At 36.8% G+C, this 25379-nt stretch overlaps 1 protein-coding gene across 1 annotated transcript in view; it reads right to left on the bottom strand.

Annotated features, from left to right (window-relative positions):
• Positions 1 to 2278: 2278 nt before the first annotated feature.
• Positions 2279 to 25379, bottom strand: part of BNC2 (basonuclin 2) — a 324101-nt gene continuing 301000 nt past the window's right edge. Inside the window, 2 exon segments of the mRNA XM_031056862.1 lie at positions 2279 to 3139; positions 23892 to 25379. The exon segment at positions 23892 to 25379 is cut by the window's right edge and continues 165 nt beyond it. Of these exon segments, the coding sequence (XP_030912722.1) occupies positions 2479 to 3139; positions 23892 to 25379 (2149 nt within the window). The 3' untranslated portion in view covers positions 2279 to 2478.

The following is a 25379-nucleotide window of genomic DNA, read 5'->3' as shown; positions in this document are numbered from 1 at the left end:
ATTTTTCTTATAGTTTCTGTGGAATTCACAAATGTTTTCAGGGCTTCATGAGTGCACAAAATAAAAAAATGGTCAGAGGCTTGTAACTCATAGGAACATAATGAGAATTCATAGAGAAATACTTTTATTTTCTACAACTGGAAATACTGATTTATTAGATATTGATTCCTACTTTTGGAAACAAAAATACTGAAATGCATAGAACGTACTAAAAAAGAGGAAATTATATTAAGAGTTTCCTCTAGAAAATGTAATAGGAGTCAAGTACTCAAGTGGACCTAAAAAGTAAGAATTATCAAAATGCACAGCAAAACAATACAGCGACAAGCTGAAACAATGGAGCATTTCTGACTCTTTGCTAAGAATAATGTTTTGGATCAGTAAATACAGAAAAGGAACACATTCTCACTGAAGGAGTATTTTATTGTATGCTGAAATATCCCTTAGGGGTTGCTTTGTTTGTTTGTTTTTGATTTTGTTATTGTTATTCGTTTTGTAAAGAAAAGAGTCTACAACACACATCCTAATGGCTTTGGCTGTAGATTGAGCTTAAGTAAATACCATCCCTCTGTCAGTATGTTGTGGTAACTAAGGCTGCCAGTGTGGTTTACCAGCTCAAGCAACATGTGTAAACACAGGAAACAAAAAAATTCAGAGGGCAGCCTCTCTGCCTTTCATAACTGCTTGCTCCTTCTCTGTCTCCTGGTTGGGCTCGCTCTCTTGCTCACTATATTTCTTGGACTTTTGTTATTTTCTGACAAATCATGCGAGTGAAACACAAAACATTAACACAACTAGACATCCTTTTCTCTGTCTTCTAATTTTATCCAAAGGGAAAGTTACCCAATAAAAAGTCCAGCATATATTTTCAGAGCTACTAAGTGCTTCTGTCATTAATTTCTTTTGATTGTTTCTATAAAACATGCCTTAATCATACTACAGCACTTTCCATTGCAAAAAAGACAACTTTACAGAACAACATAGTTAACATTATTTCCCTGTTCATTTTGATTTTTTTTAAAACACCACAAAAGTCCAGGCTATAATAAGAAGCACACAAAATTATATTCATCTTTGTTCTGTGACAAGTAGTATCAGCATTTGTATCCCCAAATATTATGCATGTTTGACAAAACAAAATTTCTACTGGTTCACATGACAAAATTCTGGGTTTTTTTTTTCACTTTTATGCAATGTAGTTTATAAGGAATAAGGATGCACTATTGTTTCTAGTAATAATTGGCACTTGAAAAAAGCACCAAGAATTTTGTATTTCACTTTACCTCTGTTCCCTCCCCAGTATTTTTCTGTGTGTAGTCCAAAAACTACAACTGTGGTTATGGTGAACAACTACATTTTCTTTTTTCAAAATGTGTGCAAAGTTGGCACTTTTGTATTAACACTAAACACTAATACTCTTTGTTCGGCATTCATGCCCTTATACTGACCAGATCACTTTTATCTAAGTGTATTTTTTTAAAGACACTTACTGAAAATATGGCAATAGTTTAAGAAAAAAAAAGCATGGATATTATTACACATCCCCTTGTAGTGTACGAAAAAGTGCATGACTGGATTTATGTAATAGTACAAGACAAAAAAACTGTATCAAATCAGGTACTGTAAAGCATGCCAGCACCTCTGTATTACTTATATCTAGCAGGTAGTTAAAACAAGACCGTGGTTCTTTTAAAAATGTGCATTAAAGCTAACATAAATGAGTAAAACTAGGCAGCAAACTATTTTTCCTGCTTGTCTAACAGCTGAATGTAATTGTAAAAATTAAGCAAAAAAAAATCAGAGTTAAACCACCATCAATACAATTGTTTTACATCATAGGCCTGTCAAGGCTCAATATATATATACAAGTGTAACAGCCATGCTTAGTAGAACGTTATCCCCAATGCTTAGAAGACACAAAGACAACTAAGTAGATTGTTTTTTCTTTCTCTTTTTGTTTGTTTGCAATTTTTTTTGTGTTTTTAGGGGGATTTTTTAAGTGTTTTTTTGTTCTTTTTTTTTTGTTTTGGGTTTGGGGTTTTTTTTGTTCTTTTTTGTTCTTTTTTTTTCAGGCAAAAGTTATGGGAAGAACAAACTGGCTCTTTGGAGATGACCAAAAACATTCTAACAGAACTAGGGACAACTGCAGTTTTTCTATTTGTTTGTTTGTTTGTTTTTGTTTGTTTTTTTATGAAGGATTTTTTCCCCCAAATTAAAGGTCCTACATTTTTGTTTCTATTAAAAAAAACCAAACCCCAACAACCAAGAAAGGGGAAAAAGCACCTGGTGTTTTTTTCTTTTGCTAAAAAAGAAAAGAAAAAATTATATATATATATGTATATTTATGAGTGTGTGTATATATATACATATACATATATATATATATATCTATATATATATAAAGGGAGACTGTATATGGCAGTTCAGATGTAGTGGGCCCTCTCTGAGAGCTGGCATTATGCTGTGTCCATCCTTGACCTAATCTACTGAAGTGAAAGGAATGTTCTTATGCAGATTGGGGTTCTGGCTGTGCCGGTTTCGGCTACGGACAGAAGAGAACATCATGTTGCACCCAGGGACTTTGCACTTGTGCATTTCTCGCAAGTGCACTGTTTTGTAGTGCACTCTGAGGGTTCCCTTGTTGCTGTACATTTTGTGGCAAATGTTACACATTATCCCACCGTTGCTCACCGAAACACTGTTGAACATGAGGGATCCTGGGACATCCGTGCCCATACCTACAGCTAAGGCAGGGGCATCTGCTTTGTGGGCAGATTCCCCGCTGTCACTTGCCCCATCGACGTCGTCCAAGAGAATACCCTCATCGCTTCCTGCATCAGATTCTCTTGAGGAATGGATACTGCTGCTGGACTGGATGCTGGAGGTGGTGCTCAGGTCTAGTACCATATAGTCTTCTGCCATGCCCCTGCCGTACCCATTCATATGGGAATCTTCAGTGCCAGCAGGTGAGGAGGTGTCTTCCCTTATGTCAAGCCCCATCTGATGCTGAGCGCCATATATCTTCACCAAAAATTCATCGCGGAGGTCCTTACTAAGAGAAGGCTGTGAAGTGTCCAAGCCCATGTCATCCAGTTCTTTGGTCAACAGTTTACGGTGCAGGTTTATGTTAGCACTGTGTCTGGGAAAGGAAGAGGGAAGGGAGAAAAGGAAAAATGTACAGTATTTTTGATTAAACATACAGTCAAGAAGCACCAAATCCAAATTATGATTTATTTATAATTTCTCATAAAAATATCCTCTATCCATGTTGCTTGGAAATTTCAGTCTTTCTATCAGTGGGCAAATTGCAACATAAAAACTAAACAAAACAAGCAAATTCCCCCCCCCCCTTATTGTTTTTCTTGTTAGCTGCTGCTCCTCAACATTAGTCTCCAACAGCAGCTACAGCCCTTTTATTTGAAATTTAAAAAATAATAAATTGTACTAGCAGAAAGTACAAAATGCTCTTCTTGGTTCCTGAATCCCTGCTGACTTCCTTTCTCTTCAAGAGGCAAAAATATTAATATATGGAATGTATGTCTAGCCATGTCTTACTCTGGATCCATGTCTTTAGATACTTATTCATACATACAGACATAAAAAGATGTTTATATATATATAGATATATATATATATGTACTCACATAACTCTGTAAGTGAAATATCTGAGCAAAGTAAAATAAAGGTAACCAAATAAGGCATTGTCAGAGGTCCTGATTCTGGTAATTTAATTTTTGTATAAAGGGATTCAGAATCAGGCCAAACCAAGATGAAGAAGACTTGAGGGGTTTAAGAGAACAAGTCTTTGAAATTTACAGGTAAGTTTCTGAAAATCTTAGTCAAAGTTAGTGGTTTCATCCTTCTAAGTTGACACTGCCACTCCTCCCTGTCCTTTTCCCTGCACTGTCTGCATGCAGTGCTGATTGACTCAAGCAGTCTAATGTCCAGTAAACAACCCTATTAGTGGCAGTGAGAATTTTGCCCCAAGTCAATCAAAAAACTTAAGCATGGTTTGGTTTACGTATTTGCTGACGTTACTCCAGATATTCAACACAACAGAAAACTGCCACTGACGGAGGTGGATTTTAAACCAGATCCCAAGAGCTGCAAATTAAAAGACTCTTAAGTGTTTTACAGGATCTGGGCCTTTGCTCTCAGGAAATAAAGCTCTACGTTTGCAAACAATGTAAGCCTTTGGGTTAGTAAACGTGTAAAATAGCCTATTGTTTGAAACTGCATTCTACTCTCCACTTTTGGCATAGGCTTTATTCATCCACTGCAGTAGAACCTCACTGATTTGCAGTAGTGTCAGGAAACCTTCTTTGAAAAACTGCATTTTCTGAATTAATGATGCAACCAACAAACATGACGGACATCAAAGACCTCTGAACACAGAACATGCTCATTTTGCTGAAATGCTTAAGTATAGGAAATCAGTGTAAAGTTTTCAGTAATAGAAAACTTTAGGGTTCAGTTTTCAGAATGTGCAGCATTGCTGAGGAAATGACAAATATTTATTCAGTTTCTTTGGAGGGTGACTTGAATTTCGAGTCAGCAAAAAAAGAATTAGCGAAGTTCTACTGCATAACATTCTTTGCAAGCTAAGGACCCAAACCCGCAATTTACAACATGCAGACTCACCAGTCTGTCTGCCCATTATAAATTGCAGATCAGAGCCCAAATGTAGGAGGGAAAAGAAGAAGGGGGGTGGGGAGTGGGTGGAGGGTGGGGAAAGAGAGAGAGAAAGAGAGAATTTTAACATAGGAATAGCTTAATTTGCAAAAAGCACTAGGTACAAAATTGTCAAGGGAAGACATAACGATCAAATATTTTACAGACATTCAGGTCCTTCATGAACAAAAAAGGGAGAAGAGGCATAATAGCTATTAGCAATATGTCCTTATTGGAAGCTTTTATTTTAAAAAACCCTTTAAAACATACCTCTCAACCAACTGAAGTCCCAAACATGGTACAGCAATACAATGCAAATAAATAAAACAGATGCAAATGTAGGAAGATTAAATTGATGTGGAGAAAATCTCTGTAATTTTCTAACACTTTGTGATTAATTTATCTGTTGCACATAACTTAAGGGAGTAAACAAACAGCAATCGAACTAACTGTCCCATTCACCTGAAAATGCAGGTAACTGTTCTCTGACATAAAACTGATACTACTGATTGAATTGTGTGTGCTTGGGATGCAATTATTCCAGTAAGGGGGTGGTCTAGAACAGAGGATTTCTCTCCTAATGAGAGACAGTTGAGAGGTATGGGCAAGGGCAGAAAAAAAGTGGAGAGTATTTCTTGGTTTTGTCCCACATGGGAAATACTCTTTTCACACAAGCAAATATAGCACCATTGCTTTTCTGAGGCATAGAAGTATAATTATGCATATCCCCACACTGCACTTAGGAAGGCTGAGCTTACCTTGTGATAAGATCAGCTTTCTAATCTTTTGCTAAATTGAGATCACAAAAGAGAGAGAAGAGAGGAGAAAAGAGAAAGAAAGGGGAGGGGGAGGAGAGAGAGAGAGAGAGAGAGAGAGAGAGAGAGAGAGAGAGAGAACAAATTCACATTCCAATCCAGACATATCTGGTTAAAAAAAAAATCTGAAACCAATAAAACACAGACTTAAAAAGAAGTCTTGATTGTGAACCTGGGTTTTGTCAGCTGTAATATCACTTATACTGTTGTCCTGATGGATACTGACTCAATCACACAATACAGAAAACATAAAGCAAATTAATCAAAGTATATTCACGCCATACTGATTATTATCCACAAATGAGTTCTGAACAGATGCATGCAGTGCACATACATGAACGATAAACAGTAGCCCTGATGGTCCCTTGCCTTCCTGGTTTCAGATGGAATATAGCTTCATGTAAAGTTGCTAAGTGCAGTACAGGAAATGCTTACTGTGAAGGCCTGTCCACACTGACCAGAGTTATTAAATGACTGTAAAAGCATATTTGTGCTTATCATCATAAGGCTAACTGCAAACTATTCATAAAGTACTCATGTGTGTACTTATAATTTCTCTCCTTCTCTCCCCTCTTCACTCCTGTGTTATGGGAATTTGTTTCAGCATACAAGATAGTTAGGGTAACTGTAACTGTTGCTTCCATGCATTTGTGCCTTCTATTTCCTTGGTTTTCTGCTGAGAAAAACAACAGTCAGGCATGCAGTGAAACAAACTTCAGCATTCACTAAATGAAGAGATAAGAATAAACTGCCATGTTAAAGAGGGGGCACCAAGCCCCAGACAGACAAAGGCCATTTTGAGAAAGACCAGTGGAAGGATGCAAACTCTGCTGATCCTCTGATAAGAAGAGATGCCTCCCTTATTAAATTCTCACTTACAGCAGTAACAATCAGTAATCTAGTTAAAGTATGTACCAGTCCATAATATCTGTCAGGCAAACGATGTGCAGAAATGTGTGGACCAGTTCTGGCACCCTGCTCAGTAGTGTCCCTTTTCCGCTGTCAGCAGTACTGTTGGATTCTCCTAATATAATTACATTGACTTTTATTCAATTAAGTGTCATTCCTGGCCTTAAAAAGAAGCTACTTTATCAATTGATTCAGGTGTAATGCAATAATAAAGATGAACTCATGGCAGTGCATTAGCTCTGCTGTTCATAGCTTCTGAATATAGGTTCATTCATAGCAGTCGATTTCCATTATGCAACCACAGTTCAAAAGAATTGATTCTTTTACATTAATTTCTTAATCTATTTCACTTGTGTTTAATACTGTCCCTAAATATCATATGTGAAACTATTCTAGTGGAGAAGGAGGTATGACCTGTGGAAAAAATTAATTTATTTAGATACTGAAGTTTTGCGATCTTATTAAAAACCCCAAAGTCTCAGACCCCCTTTTGCATACCAGACAGACATTTTCCATCCTATTCCAACCCGTTCTCCTCTGCTTTGTCACTCCCAAACCCTGAGAGTCCCCTATGAGCCCTCAGCCAATGCTAACCACCTGTCATCTTGTTCATCTGCTCCTCCCCATGACACCTAAAGTTTCTTGCTTCAGCTATTCTGTTCCCTGATGTGATTTACAGAACTCCTTACATCTTCCTCCTCTGCTCCGAGGTATGTGTAAACAGTGGTCCCAAAGAAAGCCAAGGCACAGCTTGGGCAGAGTGATTTGTGCCAATACATGAATACTGCCATCAAACAGACAGAAAAACTTGAAGCGAAATATGCCAAAACCTGCTGAGCTTCATCTTGCCACGGCTTCATTACTTCTCATACCTCAGCTAGCTAATTTAAGGCCATCTCTGGTGTCATTTGCAACACTTCAACTGCTGCTGTATCTGCGGGGAAAAGAACTTAAAGAACATAAATGATTGGGAGAAATAAATATATGTGTATGAAACAAAATATTTCATCTAATTAAATCCTTTGAAAGCCTCTGGACTTCCTAGATTGTTCATTTGTACATCAACTACCAGAATGGCATTTGATCCTCACAGTGGAAATGTTGTGTAAAGAGAACTGGTGATTGAAGTCTTCCAGACAGAAATATGCCATCAAATGAGTTTAACTAAAGGCATATCTCACTCTGCTTCAGCTACCATACCCATCAGTTCCTAGGCAACAAGGGATGGTGAAGAGGGTTGGTTCTGAAAATACTGTCTGGGGCAAATAATGTCCAAATACCTGTTGAGGTCTGTACTACATGTCAGATACCCATAAAAATGAGGAGGGTATTTTTTCCAAGATGCTTTGAAATGTAGCTTGTTGTGGCAAGGAAGTTTGAGCAAATTCTAGGACCCAGAATATCTGATTTTTTTGACATAAACACCACACTTTCCAAGTTAATGTTAATTAATGACTTAGATGGAAGGCAAAAGTGTATGCAAAGCTCTCACTAGAGTGAATTTGGCCATAAGAATGGAGCAGTTCTGCCATGAGGATGATAATGATAATGATCATACACATAAGATGTGTGGTTATGGTGAAATGTCAACCTCTAAGTTCACCGCTGCCTTTTCAGACAGGAGTTTCAGCAGCAGTGCAATGCAGAATCCTACAACAGTTACAGAAGCTTCCTGATTCTGGGCATGATCCCACTTGTGGTACTATTTTCCTTCTCTTGTGCAGTTCATGGAAGTATTCTTTCTTTACCAGAATTCATTGTTGGTTACACCCCACCTACTACTTGCAAATTTCTTAGTGACAGATGCACTATGCACCAACAGAAGGAAGGGGATTATAAGCCTAGGAAATATGGTCAATTAAATGTACATTCTATTTACACAGATCATAAATCGTGACTGAGGTCTCTTTAGCAGTTTCCTTCTACACTTGTCCAGGAATCTGATTTTGTTAATTTACTGTCCATTTGTTGAAAAGAAAAAATGTAATGGCCACTTTAGTTTAGTTTTTTTATTTAGTCAGTCTTTTAATTTCATTTTGAAGTGAGTGAGAAGGATTTATCACAGTAGAATTTGTCCTGGTATAGAAACTGGCATGATTCCTATGGATGACTCAAGGCCAAATTTGGATGCGCACATAGCTGCAGTCCTATCTGCACCAGGGCACACCTCATCTCTGATGCACAGAGCAGAGACAGAGAATTCAGATTAAGAGAGCTGTTTTTTTTAGATGTGAGCATTATAGAGCTGTTTATTTAGATGTCAGCATTATAGAGGTCACAAAACCAACTGCAAGAAAAATTAGGTTGAATGTGTTCACAGCTCAGAATATGACAGGCTGTTGAAAATTAAGCATATAGTATTATTTTATTAATTATTTTAGCATGAGGAAAGTATGATTATACTTAAATATTATGGGATGAGGGAGAAAAAGGGAGCGAGAATGAAAGAGATGCACGGTTGTTAGGGCAGTCAGTTAAGGACTGTGTAAACCCATTTTCCACTGCTTGATGCAGTGAGACAGAAAAGCCAATCCAACCGATGTCGCAGTTAAATGTCCTAGCTACTACTTCTTGTCTGACAGTAAATGACAAAGCTCCCTGATAAAGATCTCAGTCAACCATCGAAGTAAACTGTATTGGTCATTAAAATTCTGAAACTATTTCCACATTTCCAGTTGTATCCAGCCACAACCATTCTTCCTATGTTTCCAAGAAAGCCACCATCCCAATTTCTTACATTTCAGATATTCTGAATGCGACTTTTCTGGCAAACACATGATTTGATAAATTAATACCACCAAGCCCTACCATTCTAACACTGCAAAGAAATCACAAACAGAACATGACAACAGGAGGCCATCAGTCTTTGGTCAGCTTTGTTTCAAGATCAATAAGTGATCCCAGCATTAAGTAACACTATAAAATTATATTTTGAGACTTAATTCATGTAAAGACAGCATAAAATTATTTTTTGTCTAATGATGTTTTTTCCAAATGATAGTAGATTTGTTTTTCTTAAGGAAGACAGAAGCTACTATTGGGTTATAAAACCTGAAAACGCAAGATCTCCAGCAGTTTGAGAAGGTTTTGTTAGAAAATCAAAGGCCAGAACACAATTGGCTGATGATTTACGTACAAACTGATGAACATCTTATTAAAGCTAGATATGGAAGTTACTGCTCTAGTTGTACAGGCCCCATAAAAGCTATCCTCCTGGTATACTTAGTTTACACCTAAGCTCCATCTATCTGGTTTAAAATATAAATAATGAAATTTTCATTACCCCTCCTGTGAGATTTTTTTCTTCAGCTCAGTATTCAGTATATATTTTTACCTATAATGAAATGTTAAAGGAAACATTTTCTTTGTTGTCTTTGCTTCTCTTCACCTCAAAGGCAAAGAGAAGTAAGACTTTTGGTTTTGTTTAAATTTTCACATTATTTTTGTTGCTAACACAATTTAGTAATATGTTCTTACCTCAATTTCATATCCCTTTCCTGCTTGTTTAAGCCTGAAACTCATATAAAGGCCCAGAATAGGTGAACACTATGGAAAGAAAACCCAGAATTTTATGCTTTCTCAGAATCTCTGCAGACTGAAAGTGCTGAGTTTCATGCGGCTAAAATCAAAGACCAAGAAAGTAAGACTCTGGCTAAATATAACAGTGTACATATTTATGAGAAAGAAATGGCCTCAATTCTGATAATTCTTCAAGAAAGAAGCAGCAATCATTTCTCCCATTTGCTTATGAGAACCAAGAATAAAACAGTTCCTGGAATTTAATTAGTAACAGAAACTGTTAAAGAAATTATTGTCTCACTTACTGTTCTAATTTTGCCACTCTATCAGCAGTCTTTGATACAGGGTTTGTTTTGTTTTGTGTTCTTTTAATTAAAAAGAAAAAAAATCCATAAATCTAAGCAAAGATTGTAACAGTTTGAGATCCTGATCTGACCTAAATTATAAAATTCACATTTATCTGAACAGGGACAAGGTTTAAGTCTGTACATTAGTGTTTCCATGTATTTGATCATATTTAATTTGCCTCTGAGTGTTAGGGGAAAAGTAGGTATACAGGCTACACTTCAGAAAGAGTCAAAGCAAAAATACTATACTACCTGATAAAACCACGGGATTTCTACATGAACAAGGTAATAGCATCAGCTTGCAAGGCCTAAAATTGCATAGAATCTGAAAAATATTAACCTTTCATAGGAAGAAAATTCAAAAGGTAAAATACAGTTCAGCACCTATTAAAAAAAGTAAAAAACCCCAGCGCTTATTAAATACAGGAAATAAAGGACAAGCAAGTTCTTGCAAATTAAAGATGTGGAGCCCAGTCATTTCAATCCCTTTCAATATGAAACAAATCACTCACACTGGTCACGAAGACAGCTCCCTCTACACTCAAATTATTCACTTGAAGATAAGCTCCTATCAAACTCTTTAGGGGTTTAACTAATTTACTGCACAGATACGGCACGTCTGTTGTAATAACAGGTAGGATGTATTGGGGTCGACCATTTATCAGAATTAGACTTCTTTTTTCAATTCACAGTGAATTATGCTGCCTACACTGCTCCTCTTTCTCAGAGCTTCCCATCCCCTTACGGCCCCTAATGTGGCAGGCAAACAAAATTGACAGTCTCATCTTGTCAACAAGGGGTGATTCTCCTGAGAAGCCATTTAACTTTGCAGAGGAAGCAATGTATTAATGTGCCTGTCCCAGGAATGTTAATCATCTTCAAGCTCCCTCTAACTTTGACATGAACAAAATCACCAAATTTGTTTACTAAATGAATTGTAATATGCTAATAAGAGAGCATGACATATATGGTAAAGCCAAACAGATGGTTTGTTTACTCCACTTTGCAACTTTATAAATGTTGTAACTCTGAAGATGTTAGTGAGAATTATTGGTTTGTTGGCAGTGGCAAACATGCCTTTTGCATACTTAATCCACAGTTAGAGTCAGAAAACAATTTATCATCACCATGGAATGCATAAAAAATGTTAATGCGGTGATAGCATTTAGGAAGGCAGGATAGTTGACTGTGCGGGCAAATGCTCAGGTTAAATATGAAACTGATATTTGTTGGCAATTTCTGCTACCAAATAATTAAAAAAACCCAATCTGTCAGGCTTGGGACTTTTGAAAGGTGCAGTAATTCAGTACATACCTATTAAGGTGTTTAATGAAATGGTCCTTATGGTGTGAACAGAATTACACGTTCACAAGAGTTGTGTGTGCTCAGAAGCATTGAGGTTATGGTGACCTCTTTAATATATTACTATTGTTGTCCATTAAAGATCAAAAGATGTTACAAACGAAAAGCACAACGACTGGCATACTTGCCAAAGTTGCTGAGAAAAGATCAAAACTGAGTTGCAACACTTCAACCTCTCACTTTACTAGCTGCCTGAAAGCAAAACAGATTCATTACAAAATAGCCAGCACTCCTGTCTAATATCCGGACTGGCTGAGAAAGTTTAGAATAAGAGGATTTTTCTGACATATTTTTTATCTGATATATTTTCTAAGTGAACTAACGCAGTGTCACAATGTTACAAGCACAAGAAGTCATTATACATATGACAAAGTCCTTTGATGGGCATAACAGGTGCTTAGCACTGCTGTCTATCACTCCAAAGCTTTTTCTACAATTTACACAAGCTCTACAGAGAAGTTTAGCTGGTGCAGTGTACTGCAGTCATGCATGAAGTGCTCAAACCCACTCTGTTGAAGTATTTGCTAGTCCTTGACACAAGATGCATTTTCCCTTAAGAAATACTGAAGCGATGAAGAATACATGCATTAACATTTCTTTTTAAACCTAAATGATCTAAATTTTACATGAACCAAGTTTTGCCATCAGAAGTTTTCATCCTTCATTTAATTTTACTGCTACAGCCAAAAGTGATAATTTTGCAAGTTTTTAGACAAACAGACCCTTAAGTTCAGCATGTCACTCATGAATTTCACTGAACTCCAAGTTTCGGTTTATGCAGAAATAAAGAAAAAATTCATATAGATTTCCTAGTTTTCCCCTGGCTCTGATTTCAAACCAAACATTTTCTCTAGACGTTGATGCACAGCAACACATTATCTTATGGTTTGCTTAGGAGATTTACAGATTCTTTATTGATTGAATCTCAAGTTCAAAATAATAACAATAAAACTTGAGGTCCAGGGATAGTTTTGTACAATTTCAGGTGCCACAGCAAATCTGCAAACTATTTATTTTGATCAAATTTTCATTCCTAATGTTTGTTTGTCTAAAAATGCTGTTTTTATTTATATAATACCAGAGGAACTATAAACCAAATAGATGAGGCATTTCAATAGGGTTCCTCTATTAGTAATTTTAAATTACTAAATAAAGACCCCTACCAGGTCCACAGATAGCTGATTATCCTAAAACCTCCTTTCACTGATGCCCCAACTTCTCAATAATTTCAATTCTCTGAGATCCTTCCATACATGCTATCGTCAGCATTTATTAAATTCTCAACTTTTTACTCATCCACAGGAGAATGTACAAAGATATCTAGGTTCAGCTTGCTGTCCAAGGATTATTTTGGAAGAAACATTAGCGGCTGTCCCAGCCTGGCGCTTATATCTCATTTGAAACATCTACTCATTCCTGACCAACAAAGAAAATTTCAATAAAGTACTTTTACTGGTTTAACAGCAGTGAGCTCCTGGGATTGTCAAAGTGCTCAGTCTTTTCCGAGGAGAGAAGGAATCAGCAGCTCAAATATAATTAACCTTCCATTCTCAATGCAAACTGCCACGCACAGGAGCTCTGCAGTCTATTAGTGAAGTTATAACGGCCAACAGGCAGAGGCAAAATTGGTCAAAAAGTTGGCTGCTGCTGTCATATTTTTAGAATTATGATTAATGACACTAATAATGTGGATGATTACTGATACATGTATCTCCTGCAGTTTATCATATTGCACTGGCTGCCTACGTCCACAATAAACATGATGCTATCATTTACCTCTTTATTGAAGGCAATCCTTCTCTTGAAGGAGCACATTCTAATTACTTTGTAATGTTTTATGTCTTAAACATTTTGCAGCTCTGGACCTTGCCAACTGCTTCATGTCTACCACTGATTAATTACAGAATGTTTAATCAAAATTTAGAACCTAATGCAGTCATTTATGAATGCACTGCAGTGCCAAGATAGTTAGGCTGCCATCCCAAGCTTGGAGAGTGCTGGGTTCAAAATTAAATCCCAGAAATCTGGAAGATGCCAAAGATTTTACCTCGAGTGATTTGAGTTTAAAAATCTTACTTCAGTTGATGAATGACAGGTACCCACTCAAAATGAAAGGTCTTTGTTGTATATGTATGTGTGCTTGCACGGTCCTATCGCATTTTTCTTCTTCTTCAAATGTCTTAATTTTTCTCTTTATGCCATTGTTGATGCAGTTGCAGCCCCTTTACAAGCCTTCCTTGCTGCTAAAGCTCCTGCAAACACCAGTCAAGAGAGTGTAGTTTTGAAGCGGTTAAACGAGTGAAAAATAATTTGCAGGGACAAATACATAAGTTTTTTTTTAATGTGGATTTTTATGGTACTGTCATACAACCATTCACCGTTGAAGTTAAGTGTTTTTTTAATACCATTACTGAACTGCTGAAATGGATGCTAATATAGCTTGGAGTGCTAATGTCAAATCCTGGTAATAAAAAAGACAGACTGCTGAATGAAATAATTTCAAGTAAAAAATAGAACAAAAGTGCTCTCACTCTCACTCTACACTTTTATTGAATTGGGACTGACTGAGCCAATTGCTTTAGAAGTCTGTAAAACACAATTACTAGTGAGCTGACTGACCCAGCAGTGCCCCTTCTGTGACAGAACAGACTAAAAAGGCTGCAGAATTAGTGCTGTTCCCCTATCTGGCTATCAGACCTGAGAGACATCCAGTGCAGGATCTGTTATCATTCCTGCCAGGGCCCCTCCTCATGAAATCTTGGTTCTCAGTCTTGCAAAATATATAATGTATATATTGTACATATATCCGTGTGCATCTTCATCTTGAAACAACGGCTCATTTACCATCTGAGAGGGAATCCAAGTTCTCTTTCTATCCATTGTACTTTTACATCCTTATCTAATAACATAATGTATGTCTTTCCTTCAGTACACACATCCACAGGCACACATACCTTTGGTCTATTTTTATTTCTGCATATTGTGTGTAAAACACAAAAGTACAACCTAAGGTTTACAGGCAGCAAAATTAACTATGTCCCATTTGTATTTTCTGTTGTAAGTGGCTGAACTGTAATTACTTTCTTTATTCCGGCATAACAAAGAAAAGAAGAGAGGGAGGAAGAGGGAAAGAAAGGGAAAAAAACTGTATTGAACTGGAAATGTGAAACAGTTTTCCCTAGTTAATAAAACAAGCAATAAAGTTTGTAAAGCATTGAAAAAAATTTCAGTAGCATTGGAAAAAACAACTTATAAACCCTATAATTTACATTTTGTGTTTTAGACTCTTATAGTTTGACAGAGACATACAGCTTGGGACTTTCTTACCCTTCTTTGTTCAAAAGAAAAAAAAAACAAAACCAAAGTGACAGCAAAAAATATCTTCTTATTACAATCTTATTATTTCCTTCTCTTCCCCTGCTTTCCCCACACAAACCAAACCATTTTAGATTTATTCACAATGCCAACAAAATCCTGCAATTCTTTCTCCTTTATGGGAGCATACATTTCTGGCAAATCTAAAACCCTTTCATTTCTCTTCCAGGTCCATTTATATGAAGCTTGAAGGTGCCTCATGGCAAAAATGTTAAATTATTTCTTAGACAGATCTTTTAAAGCTATGCTGTTCAGGGCAAGCTTAAATGTGAAATAGACTCTTAATTAAAAAAAAAAATTTAAAGAATAGTTTTCTTAGCACATGGCAAACTGCTCATTTAAAAGATATTGCTGGAAAGCAGGAAGCACTACAAAAAGCCTTAGATTTTTTTTTAGAAGTAGTGGGCTTAAAACTGTTGTCAGGAAATATCCAGTGTTTGCCATTAAAATTTTAACTTGTGATGAGCCATAAGAGGTATCTCACCTGAGATATTCCCATGTTACCTCAGGTCCCAAAAGACCATCTGAGGTACTTCTAGAAGGTACCATTAGAGAACATTTTATGCGTACGTGCCGGACGTGAATGAGTGGTTTCTACTGAGGTACTACAGCATAGCATCACAAATACTGCCACATGATGTGTGGCACTGCTTGCCTGAAGAGACAAAGGACAGCAAACTTCTAGTACTGCTAGTCAGGATTAAGGGGTAGTAAAAAGCTGTGCACAGTGTCTTGCAGTGCACTTGCAGTGCCTACACAGTGGTCTCTTCCTTGACACTGTGGAGCACTTAATTCTCTTTCATAACTCTGTGTGTCTTCCTTCAGGATCACCCTGAGATAAGCAGTGACCAGTATTTTTAGCTTTACCACTAATATTTTCTAACTGAACAGTATATTTCTGAAACTATAGGCTCTACTTCACAAATTTGCTTTTACTCCCTGTCATATTGCTAATGACTAGCAGCTTGTATAATCATAAAAAAAATGTTCCAGGTTTAGAGAAGTTAGATTTTGAGTTTCTTTTCCCCAGAGCCCATAAATTGACAACTGTTTTTGAGTAACATATTTTACTATGATGTATTTCAGTGGAAAACTCTCCTGTCTCACCTGCCTTAGTAGCTAAGATGTATTTTGTCAAAAAGCAATGGAACAGAAATCCAAATGATCTTTGCTTTAATATACTGATCACCTGCTACATAATTCTACTTCAAAATATATTTTGAAATGTCAACCTCTATCTAGATATACTGATAGAACTGGCACACTATCATTTAACAAAGCGTTATAGCTATTTTGAGGCATCTACACATGGTAAATTTTCCCTCTTTCAGGTTTTTGTGTGTGTGTGTGTGTGTGTGTTTGTTTGTTTGTTTGCTTGTTTGTTTTCATTCATAAGACTTGCCTCACCAATTTTCTTACTCACATTAATTCGTATATGTCCCAACACAGTCACTCAGTTCATGTTCCAATGAATGAAACAGCTCAAATCTAGGGGAAAGAGCAGCATCGTCATTATGGGGAAAAGAAAATGGTCTCAGCTATTAATAAGCTTTGGTCAGGGTATAAGATCTGATGAAAAGTTTACTTCTTGATTTGAAAATTTCTCTTTTCAAACAGACATGCACAGCTGACAACTGAATGGATCATGATCATATGTATGACAGCATTTACCTGCCTGCCTGTCTCTGTCCTTCACTGAAAGCTGTAAATCCAAAGGGCAGTAAACACACAGCTATTCCTGACACAAATTTGTTCCTCTCACTGTTCATTATTTCTCCCCAGACTCCTGCACCTGAGAGTGTGCAGTGTCTTGTTCCACCCAGACTTTTGGATGCAGCATCCTGGCGTTATCTTCTATCTGTAAACTACAGCTTCTTTCACTGTAGCAGAAATCTTACAACCTTCTGCTCTAAAGTATAAAAGAACAGCTAGAGGCTTTCCCTGGAGGAACTTACGTGGGTAGATGTTTTATTTAACCTACTTCCAAAAGACTCTAGGGAAGATGGGACATCTTCTTACATGGGGAACAGCTTTACACCTACTCAGATGAATGAAAAATAAATGTCTCCCACTCTCTGGAAAATTTGTGGTTCTTCCAGTATTTTCTAGGAACCTAGGGGCAACCAGGATATTATGATAGGCTGTCATGTTCCCTGTCCTGTCTTCCCAGATAACCTCATTCACCCAACAGAAAACGTACAGAACTTATGCAGGAAACTTGGACAAAACACATTAAACATTTACACTATTTGTCACAATAAATACCAGGCAAAAATATTGCTCAATACATGTTCTGCTTTTGGCTAGTCTTTTCAATGTTTTACTTATGCTTCCCACCTATGTTAATCCTGGTGTAGCAGTTTGTTTAAATAAAGTTTTTCAGGTCACTGAAAATATCTTGGCTCATTTAATATAAAAATGAGGCTTCTTGAACTGCATAAAAAACTGTATTCTCCCTCTCTAAGTGTCAAAATTTTGTATACCAAAGCAGAATAAGAAAATGTAGACAGCAAGTTGTTTTAAAAAATAACCACCACCTCCAATTCAAATCCCAAATAAATGACTGTATGTAGTTGGAAAAAACTACCTCCACACCAGAACTGATGCTTTGATATTTGCTCACATAAGTAGACTTGTGCTTCAATTTATTTATTTTCTTTTAAATTTAAAAATCTTATTTAAAATCTACTTAAACATCTTATAAAGACATTTTTATATGCATTCTAGTTTTAATTCTGCTTCTTCTGTTCACATTGGTGAGTATGCAATATGACAGGCAGTCTGTGTTCAACATGACTACTCATGGAAGAGGTTAGATCAGTAGATCTGTGTTAGAGGTGGCACAAAATGTTTCTTTATGATACAGTTTCTCTTGGGTAAGGAAGAGTTATGTGAACATTAGCAATGACACACATCTTAGTGTCTCTGCAAGAGAAAACCTAATGGTTCATTCAATTGTATTGGATATGCAGCTAGTCTCTTTGTGAACTGCATTCCGTCCAGAAACAATAGTACAGGTCTAAAATGTGTTTATATTTTTAAAAATGTATCAGATACAATTTTTGTCTCTTCACAAATGGTTCATCAAACACCCAGTGTCGTAAAACTGGATTTTCTTGTTCTTATTGGAGGAAATTCAAGTTGTACGTGACAGCTAATTATATTTGGGGAATACAGTAATAATTATCATGGACTGATGCAAAGTCTTATATTTCTTGGAGCTAGAATTGAGAGCATTTATAGAAAACGGTTCTCTAAAAAGTTATTTGCAGAAGATTCCAAGCCCAATAGGATGATTGTGTCAAGGAGGGGATAACAGGAGGCAGGTAACAGATTTCTCACATCTTCACCTCCCTTGATAATGTTTGCAGCGCCTCATCATAGGTAACTGATGTTAATTTATTCAAGCACACCTGTACAAGGGCTGGAAGTCAGGTAACCAGACAAAAAGTATGTTTCTCCTTTTTCCATACAGCTACCCAGAGGCCCATATCTGCACAAATTTAGTTCTGGAAACATCAGCAGGTTTTAATAAACCACCTACAGATGTCTTGCTCCATACAAATCAAGGAGTTTACGTTTTTAAATCTGGACTGATTTAACTTGCAATCAAATGGCATGATCACACTTGGCATCAATAGTTGCCTCATATTTATTTATAAGTCACCCTGAGCAGATATTATTTTGTTTTAAAATTTATTCATGGGGCTCAATTACCTTTCCCATCTTGTGGAACACATACACATGTGCGCACACATACATGCACATGCATATGCATGCATGCTTAGATTTTGAGAAAGCTTAAACCTAAATGACAAACCTGAGTAATGAATAGTCCTACTTAAGCAGCAGACAGAAAAAATGAAAAGTTTTGGTTTGTTCTTCTGAACAGGTACATTGAGAATTAATTTATTTTCCACACTTTGAGAGAAAGGAAAACATAGTCACCTATTGTTATTAATGTGTCCTAGCTTAAGCCTCTCATTTAAACTGATTTTAATACTGCCAATACTGACATGCAATGGGGATTTAGCATGCACTAAGTCCAACTGAGAAGATGGCTCTATTTCTCCTCCAAAAAAGAAAAAAAGAAAGAAAAAAAGTTTCTCAGCAAGACCTAATGGAGGCAAAAGGTCCACCTACTACCTGTTTCATCACTGGTTTTGACCATAAAATTCTTGGCTCTCATAGGTGAGAGACCAAAATGAAGCCAACAACTCTAAGTTGCACCTTTCAGACCTTTACTTCAGACTTAGATGAAATTCTGGCATTGCAGTCCCCTTTGGTCAGGAAATAATTCTTCCCTTCTCCCATCTACATATCTCATCCACTATTCAGGATCATTATCTGAGCAGCTGTACCCTGCACTGACTTCAAGGATTATCTACACCCAGCTCTTAGTAGAGAAAACAGTGTGTGCTGGGATAAAGCTCATAGATGAGGCTGGGAAAGAGATCCCAGGGGAATCTGACTACTGTGGCCACTGGCCCTTTCTTCTCACTTGCAGGCCAGATCTTCTCTGACTCCAGAGAGAATTCAATCCACAAGGGCAAATCATTCCATTCAAATGGCCAGTCCTCAAGGGAATGTATCATCTTCCCATCTCTTTTCCATTTAAAAAGTTACTTGAAAAGATGTCTTTCCATTCAAAGGGAGGCTTATGACATTGTTTCTGACAAAAATTTTAATATTGTCTCTTTTCCTATTTACTCTCCATTGTCTTTTTGCAACAAGACTTAGCCTGAACATCATGTCTTCAGAAGAAAGGACATCTGAAGTAAATACAGGAACAGAAATGGATGAACAGCCATTCAGGAAGTGGTTGTTGAAGTATGGATGAAAAAGTGGTTTACTCAAGTCTTGTGCTTCTAGGTAAGGAAGTCAGAAAGACAACTCTGAGGAAAAGACCAAAAAATCTAGGTATTAAGGGTAATTTAATGAGTGATGATACTTGTAACTCAAAAGAATGATGAAAATAGGTGCTTTTAAAAATATCTAGGCTAAATGGAGCTTGACTATTGGAAAACAATATTGTTTAATTTTTAGAAGGGATAACAGAATTTCTGGGTCTTTGATAGTAAGGAAAAGAAGACTTACTTTGCTTCCCTTCCTCCTGAATTGAAAAAAAAACACACGCAAAGTGGGACTCTAAAATCTTCTGGTGATCTTGATCATAATTTGCAAAGATTAGCACTGGTTGGCCAAAGATCTCAGTGGATATTCCAACACTGCAGGCAGAAGGATATTAATGCAGGTGTTGACCTTGGCAGGAATGATGCAGGAATGATAAAGGTAGATTTGGTCAACCTTAGCACAAATTGCTACATGATGCTTTCTGCAAAGGCAGGGTTTACAGCTCTGACACAGATAAAACGTCTCCATTGTCCAAGCAGCACTGCTTTTTCTCCTGATGTGATATGCTACCTCTGGTAACAAGCAGTCTGTATCACAACCCCTGCTTTCCAAAGCCCCTTTTACAGTAGCTCCACCTGCTATCAACAATTTGGGGTTTTGTGTATGTACAAGGGCGAATATTTGATTAACCTTTGATTAACTAGAGTTACATTGGGAAAGGACTGAAGCCAAATCAGATGCCTCTAAAGGAACAAAAATAATCAGCCAATGCTATCTATCTCCACTTAAACTTGTATTTTATTATAGAACATAGCTGGACTTGTGAGTTTTAGATATCTAACTAGTTATACTAGGATTAATAATATAATTAATATAATGCTAGTAATAGGCTTCATAAAATGACAAAAAAGGATAAAAACTTCATAAGACTGTAAGCTATGGAATAGTTAGAACTCTGATTTCATTACAGAGATTGTACTGGAAGTACTGAAAAAAAATTTCATTTTAATTTTCAAAGCAAAGACACTCCAGCTAATCAAAGATAACATGACTCATAGCACAAGCAAATCACAGAGACTTTCGTAATGAGTGCAAAATGGGATGCAAATCCATTTCAAATATTATCCATGAGTTATTATTGTGGGCTGTAGGTAGCTAACCCTTATTTCTCATACAGCAATTGTTAGCAAAACACTCCTGAGTTTTTAAGTGAAATTGATTTAAGTGGCCAGAAGAAATTCTCAACTTTGCAATCCTATTAATCTAATTATCTAGTTATCTTTTTGGTGGTCTCCATAATCTGAAAAGCTGGGAACTGCATATACTCTCTCTCACAAAAAAAAAGAGAAAAATATATATATTCAAAAGGATGATGAGAAAAAAAACTAAAAGAAATTTAATGGAAAAATTTTGGGGGTAATTAAACAGTTTGCAAAAGACCCCCAAACAAACAAACAAAACAAAGAAGCAAACAAACAAAAAATCATTCCCACAACAAAAACAAAAACAAAAAAACAACCCAAACATCCCCCGCCCCAAAAAAATGGGGTCAGGGGGAGAGAACACATTGATTTAACTTTTACTTCCTAGTTTTTTTTTTAACAAAACTGCCCTTTTTTAGACAAAGTATTAGAAAATGTTACTTAAATCTTTCATTTGCTTTCTTTGACATATTGTACATATGCTTTCATTTCTGCACACAAATTGTACCAGGCATGCTCAGATTTTGAGGACACTTAAACCTAAAAGACAAACCTGAGAAATGAATAGTCCTACTTAAGTAGCTGACAGACAAAATGAAAAGTTTTGTCTTTGAATTTTTGAATTACCTTTGAATTTTTTGAATTACAGAACCATTAAAGAATATAATATGCAAAAAAATCTTCTGTTCCAGATGCAGCACATAACTGAATTATATTCTGAATGTTACTAATGGAATGATGTAAGAAGAGGGCCTTGTCCATTACACAAGTCAAAATGATATGCAAATAATAATTTTATCTTTAAATTATCAGCCTGCAATTTAAGACACTAAATCAGTTTTTTATTTCATGCTTCTTTCAATAAGCTTAATAGTAGTATCCTATGTATATCACAAAAAAATTCAAAATGTGCCCCATATGCAGGTTCTTGTCTTGGAAAATTTTATGCATGTCGTCACAGTTACTCTTAGAATACCTAAAACTTTACTATGCTAACTTTATTACTACCTTGATCTTTCAATGTATTACAGTTGAAATTTAATACACTGCATAAATTTCCACATCCTAAAGCTAATCAGCTCTTGTATCACATGCTCAATTCAAAGCTGTTTTGTATAGTACATGACTGATTTTTCATAATTCATTTAAGAAAACAGACTGACTAAACCAAATTCTTGACTAACAAAGATTATGATTTCAGGAACTGAAAGGGGTTTCACACATCTAAGCTTAGCACTGATTCACATACTTCCCTTGTCAAATTCAAGACTCATAAAACTTATCAGCACACAACAAGAAATTGAGTCTTAATTTAGATCTACCTGCTTTGTATCTAGTAGTTTAACCTACTAAAATACAAGCTTCCTAGATTGTTCTTCTTAGGTGTTTTGAACTTGTATTCTTATATTTGTTCATATTTTTCTGTTTAATGGATTTCATAAATGATAAGAGAAGACACGAGATATTTAGGGATGGTATTCTTCATCAAAACAGTGAATTTTGGCTCCTTAGTATCCTTAACACTAACTTGCTTTCATTTTAAAGGATGAGAAACATTCCCTTTCAAACCACATCAATTTCAATGAAAAAATACAAAAACAAATCAGGAGCTGTGTATGAAATGTTTAGCTAGTTTTAATTTCCTTCCTGTGTCTGCTGAATTTTTACAGCCTAATGAAAAAATATGAAACACAAGTAAATGAAAAGAGGTGACCGAATTTCACCATTACTCCATGAACCAGAGAGATTTTGTTATGTGACAGGATGATCATCAAATGAGAGAGTTGTTATCCACAAGTATGAAATACCTGTATTATCCTATCGCTTTGACAAATTCCATTTGTATTACATTCTCCTCAGGAATCAAAAAGATTCCAAAAGTCTATAAAAAAACAACCAAAAAAACCCCAAAACAAAACAACAAAAAAACAAACCCTAAACCAAAGAGTTTATGGACCAGGTGCTTCTGTTTAAGACCAACTGCTTTTGTATTGATGCAGCATAGCTCAGGCATGATGTCATCTGAAGGGCCAGCAGAATATACCCTGATTGATCTTAAAAATTTGTAGGGAAGCCTTTTTTCTCTGAATGTGTATAAGTTCCACTGGTGGAGAAGGCAGTTGCTCACATGCAGAAAATAGTAATGCAATCTAAATGACCATAGTGGATAGACATGTGTGTAGGTTCTACTAAAGAATCAGACATGATTTTCTTAATTCTTAATATTTACTTCTTCTCACTACAACATAGTGCCTAGTTTTAATACTTAAATATAGTAAAGAACAACCTTCTAATGCTTCTTGTTTGCTTTTGTATGACCCTATGAGGGGTCATACAAAAGCAAACTGGAAATAATTCCAGTCCTTTATTACCTATCTCCATCTTTTCATTCAACCACCCATCCACCTTTGCCCTCCTTCCTAGTTCTATGGTTTGATATGCATGCAATGGAGATATTTATATTGTATATAATTTACTATATTTACTTCTTTATAGAAGATTTTCTTGTTTTAAATGTTACAGGAAGAAGAAAATAAATGTAATGAGGGCTGTAGCTTATAAACAGAAGTACAATACACATGTTCACAGGAATACAGAAAGTATAATGACATTTATTATCCAGGCAGTCACTTAAGAGGATGGCCCAATATATACTATTCTGAATGCCAAGGAACAATGAAAATCTTAAAGTGATAAATCTGTTTCAATGTCATGGGAACACAATTGTCACTTGTCATTACTGTGCATCTCTCTATTTCTTCATATAGCCTAAACTGCCTATTCTTCCATAATTCAATGCATTTAATAATGCAGAAAATCAATTAATATTTACTGACCTGTCTCTGCTTCTCCGTGATGGGAACGCAGCGTTACAGCCAGCCACTGTGCAGACATGCATCTCTTTTAAATGAACATTTCGGTAGTGAAGCTTCACACTGTAGGAACTCTTGAAACTTTTCTTGCAAACATAGCAGATCTTGGGGTCTGGACTGGAGCACATTTCACCTTCTGGGGAGAACTTCTGAGGGCTGCTGTAGTTGAATGTAGAAGCAAAACTTTCATGAAGAGCAGCCATACTGGCACTGCCTCCATTGTACAGTCCATATTGGCTCATATAGAACATATCATATGTAGGGTCTGTATACTCTTCCTTTACCTTAATGACATCCTGGTTGGAAGAGTCATTGTGGTTTTCATCAGGTCGGTCACTGTGCATCATAGATTTTTCACCAGGTTCATGGAGGCGATCATCGCCTTCCAGGGATTCTTCACACAATTTGGGCTCTGATGACTCTGACTCATTTTCATAGTCTCTCTCATGCTCCTGGTCTTCTGATGTCATGCTGTCCGCCCTTCTTATGTCTGGTCTGGACATACATCTGCCTCTATCACTTTTGGAAAAGTCTTTAACAGACAGGCCTGGGCTCATTTCCTCCTGAGAATGGCAGTGATTGTCATGACCAATGTCATTCACCATTGTGCTCCTGTCATTCACCTCTTCATCTTCATCATCAAACTCATCAGCAGTGTCAATAACTTCCTTTTCAATTTTTACTGGCATGCTTGACTTCCTTGGCTTCTTCTTGGGGGCAAGGTCTGCATTGGGCTCTGGGGTGGGCATCAACACTGAAGGTACCGATGACTCTGAAGGAGGAGGGGGATGCTGCTCCATGCCACTCACAGCTGGTATTATGGGACTGGTCGGGAGTGAGGTTGGAGGACTCACCATCTCTCCAGGAGTAAGTAAATTTCTGTAAAATGGAGGAACAGGTTGGACAGTCTTTAAAGCCGGGAAGACCAGCTGACTGGGAAGAGGGTTCTGTAGTACTGGGTCTAGAGGGGGAGTGGTAAACCCCATTGGTGGACGCCCAGGGCTTGTTAAAGTTAGGTTGGACTTTGTACTTGCTATGACAGGAGTGGCGGCACCTGATGTAGCACGAATTAGATCTTTGTCACGGTTATTCCTTAGCATAGGCATGTGGAGGCGCGGATTTGGGTTAGCACTGTGGCGATTGCGGCTTCTGAGAGAGCTGAAGACCATATTGCAGCCTTCAATAGTGCATCGATGCTTGATTTTCAGGTGCACAGCATTGTAGTGGATTTTAAGAGTACCTTTGTCATAGAAAGTTTTGCCACATGCATTGCAAAACACTCTTCCTTTCCTGGAGGCTGACCCCATTCTCCTCATTCTGTGAATTCGGAATGAGCTTTTTGTGTGCTCTGTTTTCGATAAATCATTGACTGGTGTAGGTGTTTGAACAGGAGAGACACAGGCTGGCTCAGTTTTGGGCTCCACATTTGTGATGCTGGTCAGAGCATTCCTG

The sequence above is a fragment of the Geospiza fortis genome, unplaced genomic scaffold (genome assembly GCF_000277835.1).
Source record: "Geospiza fortis unplaced genomic scaffold, GeoFor_1.0 scaffold12, whole genome shotgun sequence".
NCBI lineage: Eukaryota > Metazoa > Chordata > Aves > Passeriformes > Thraupidae > Geospiza > Geospiza fortis.
Note: the sequence above shows the minus strand (reverse complement) of the source record. Positions and strands in the feature narration are given on the sequence as shown.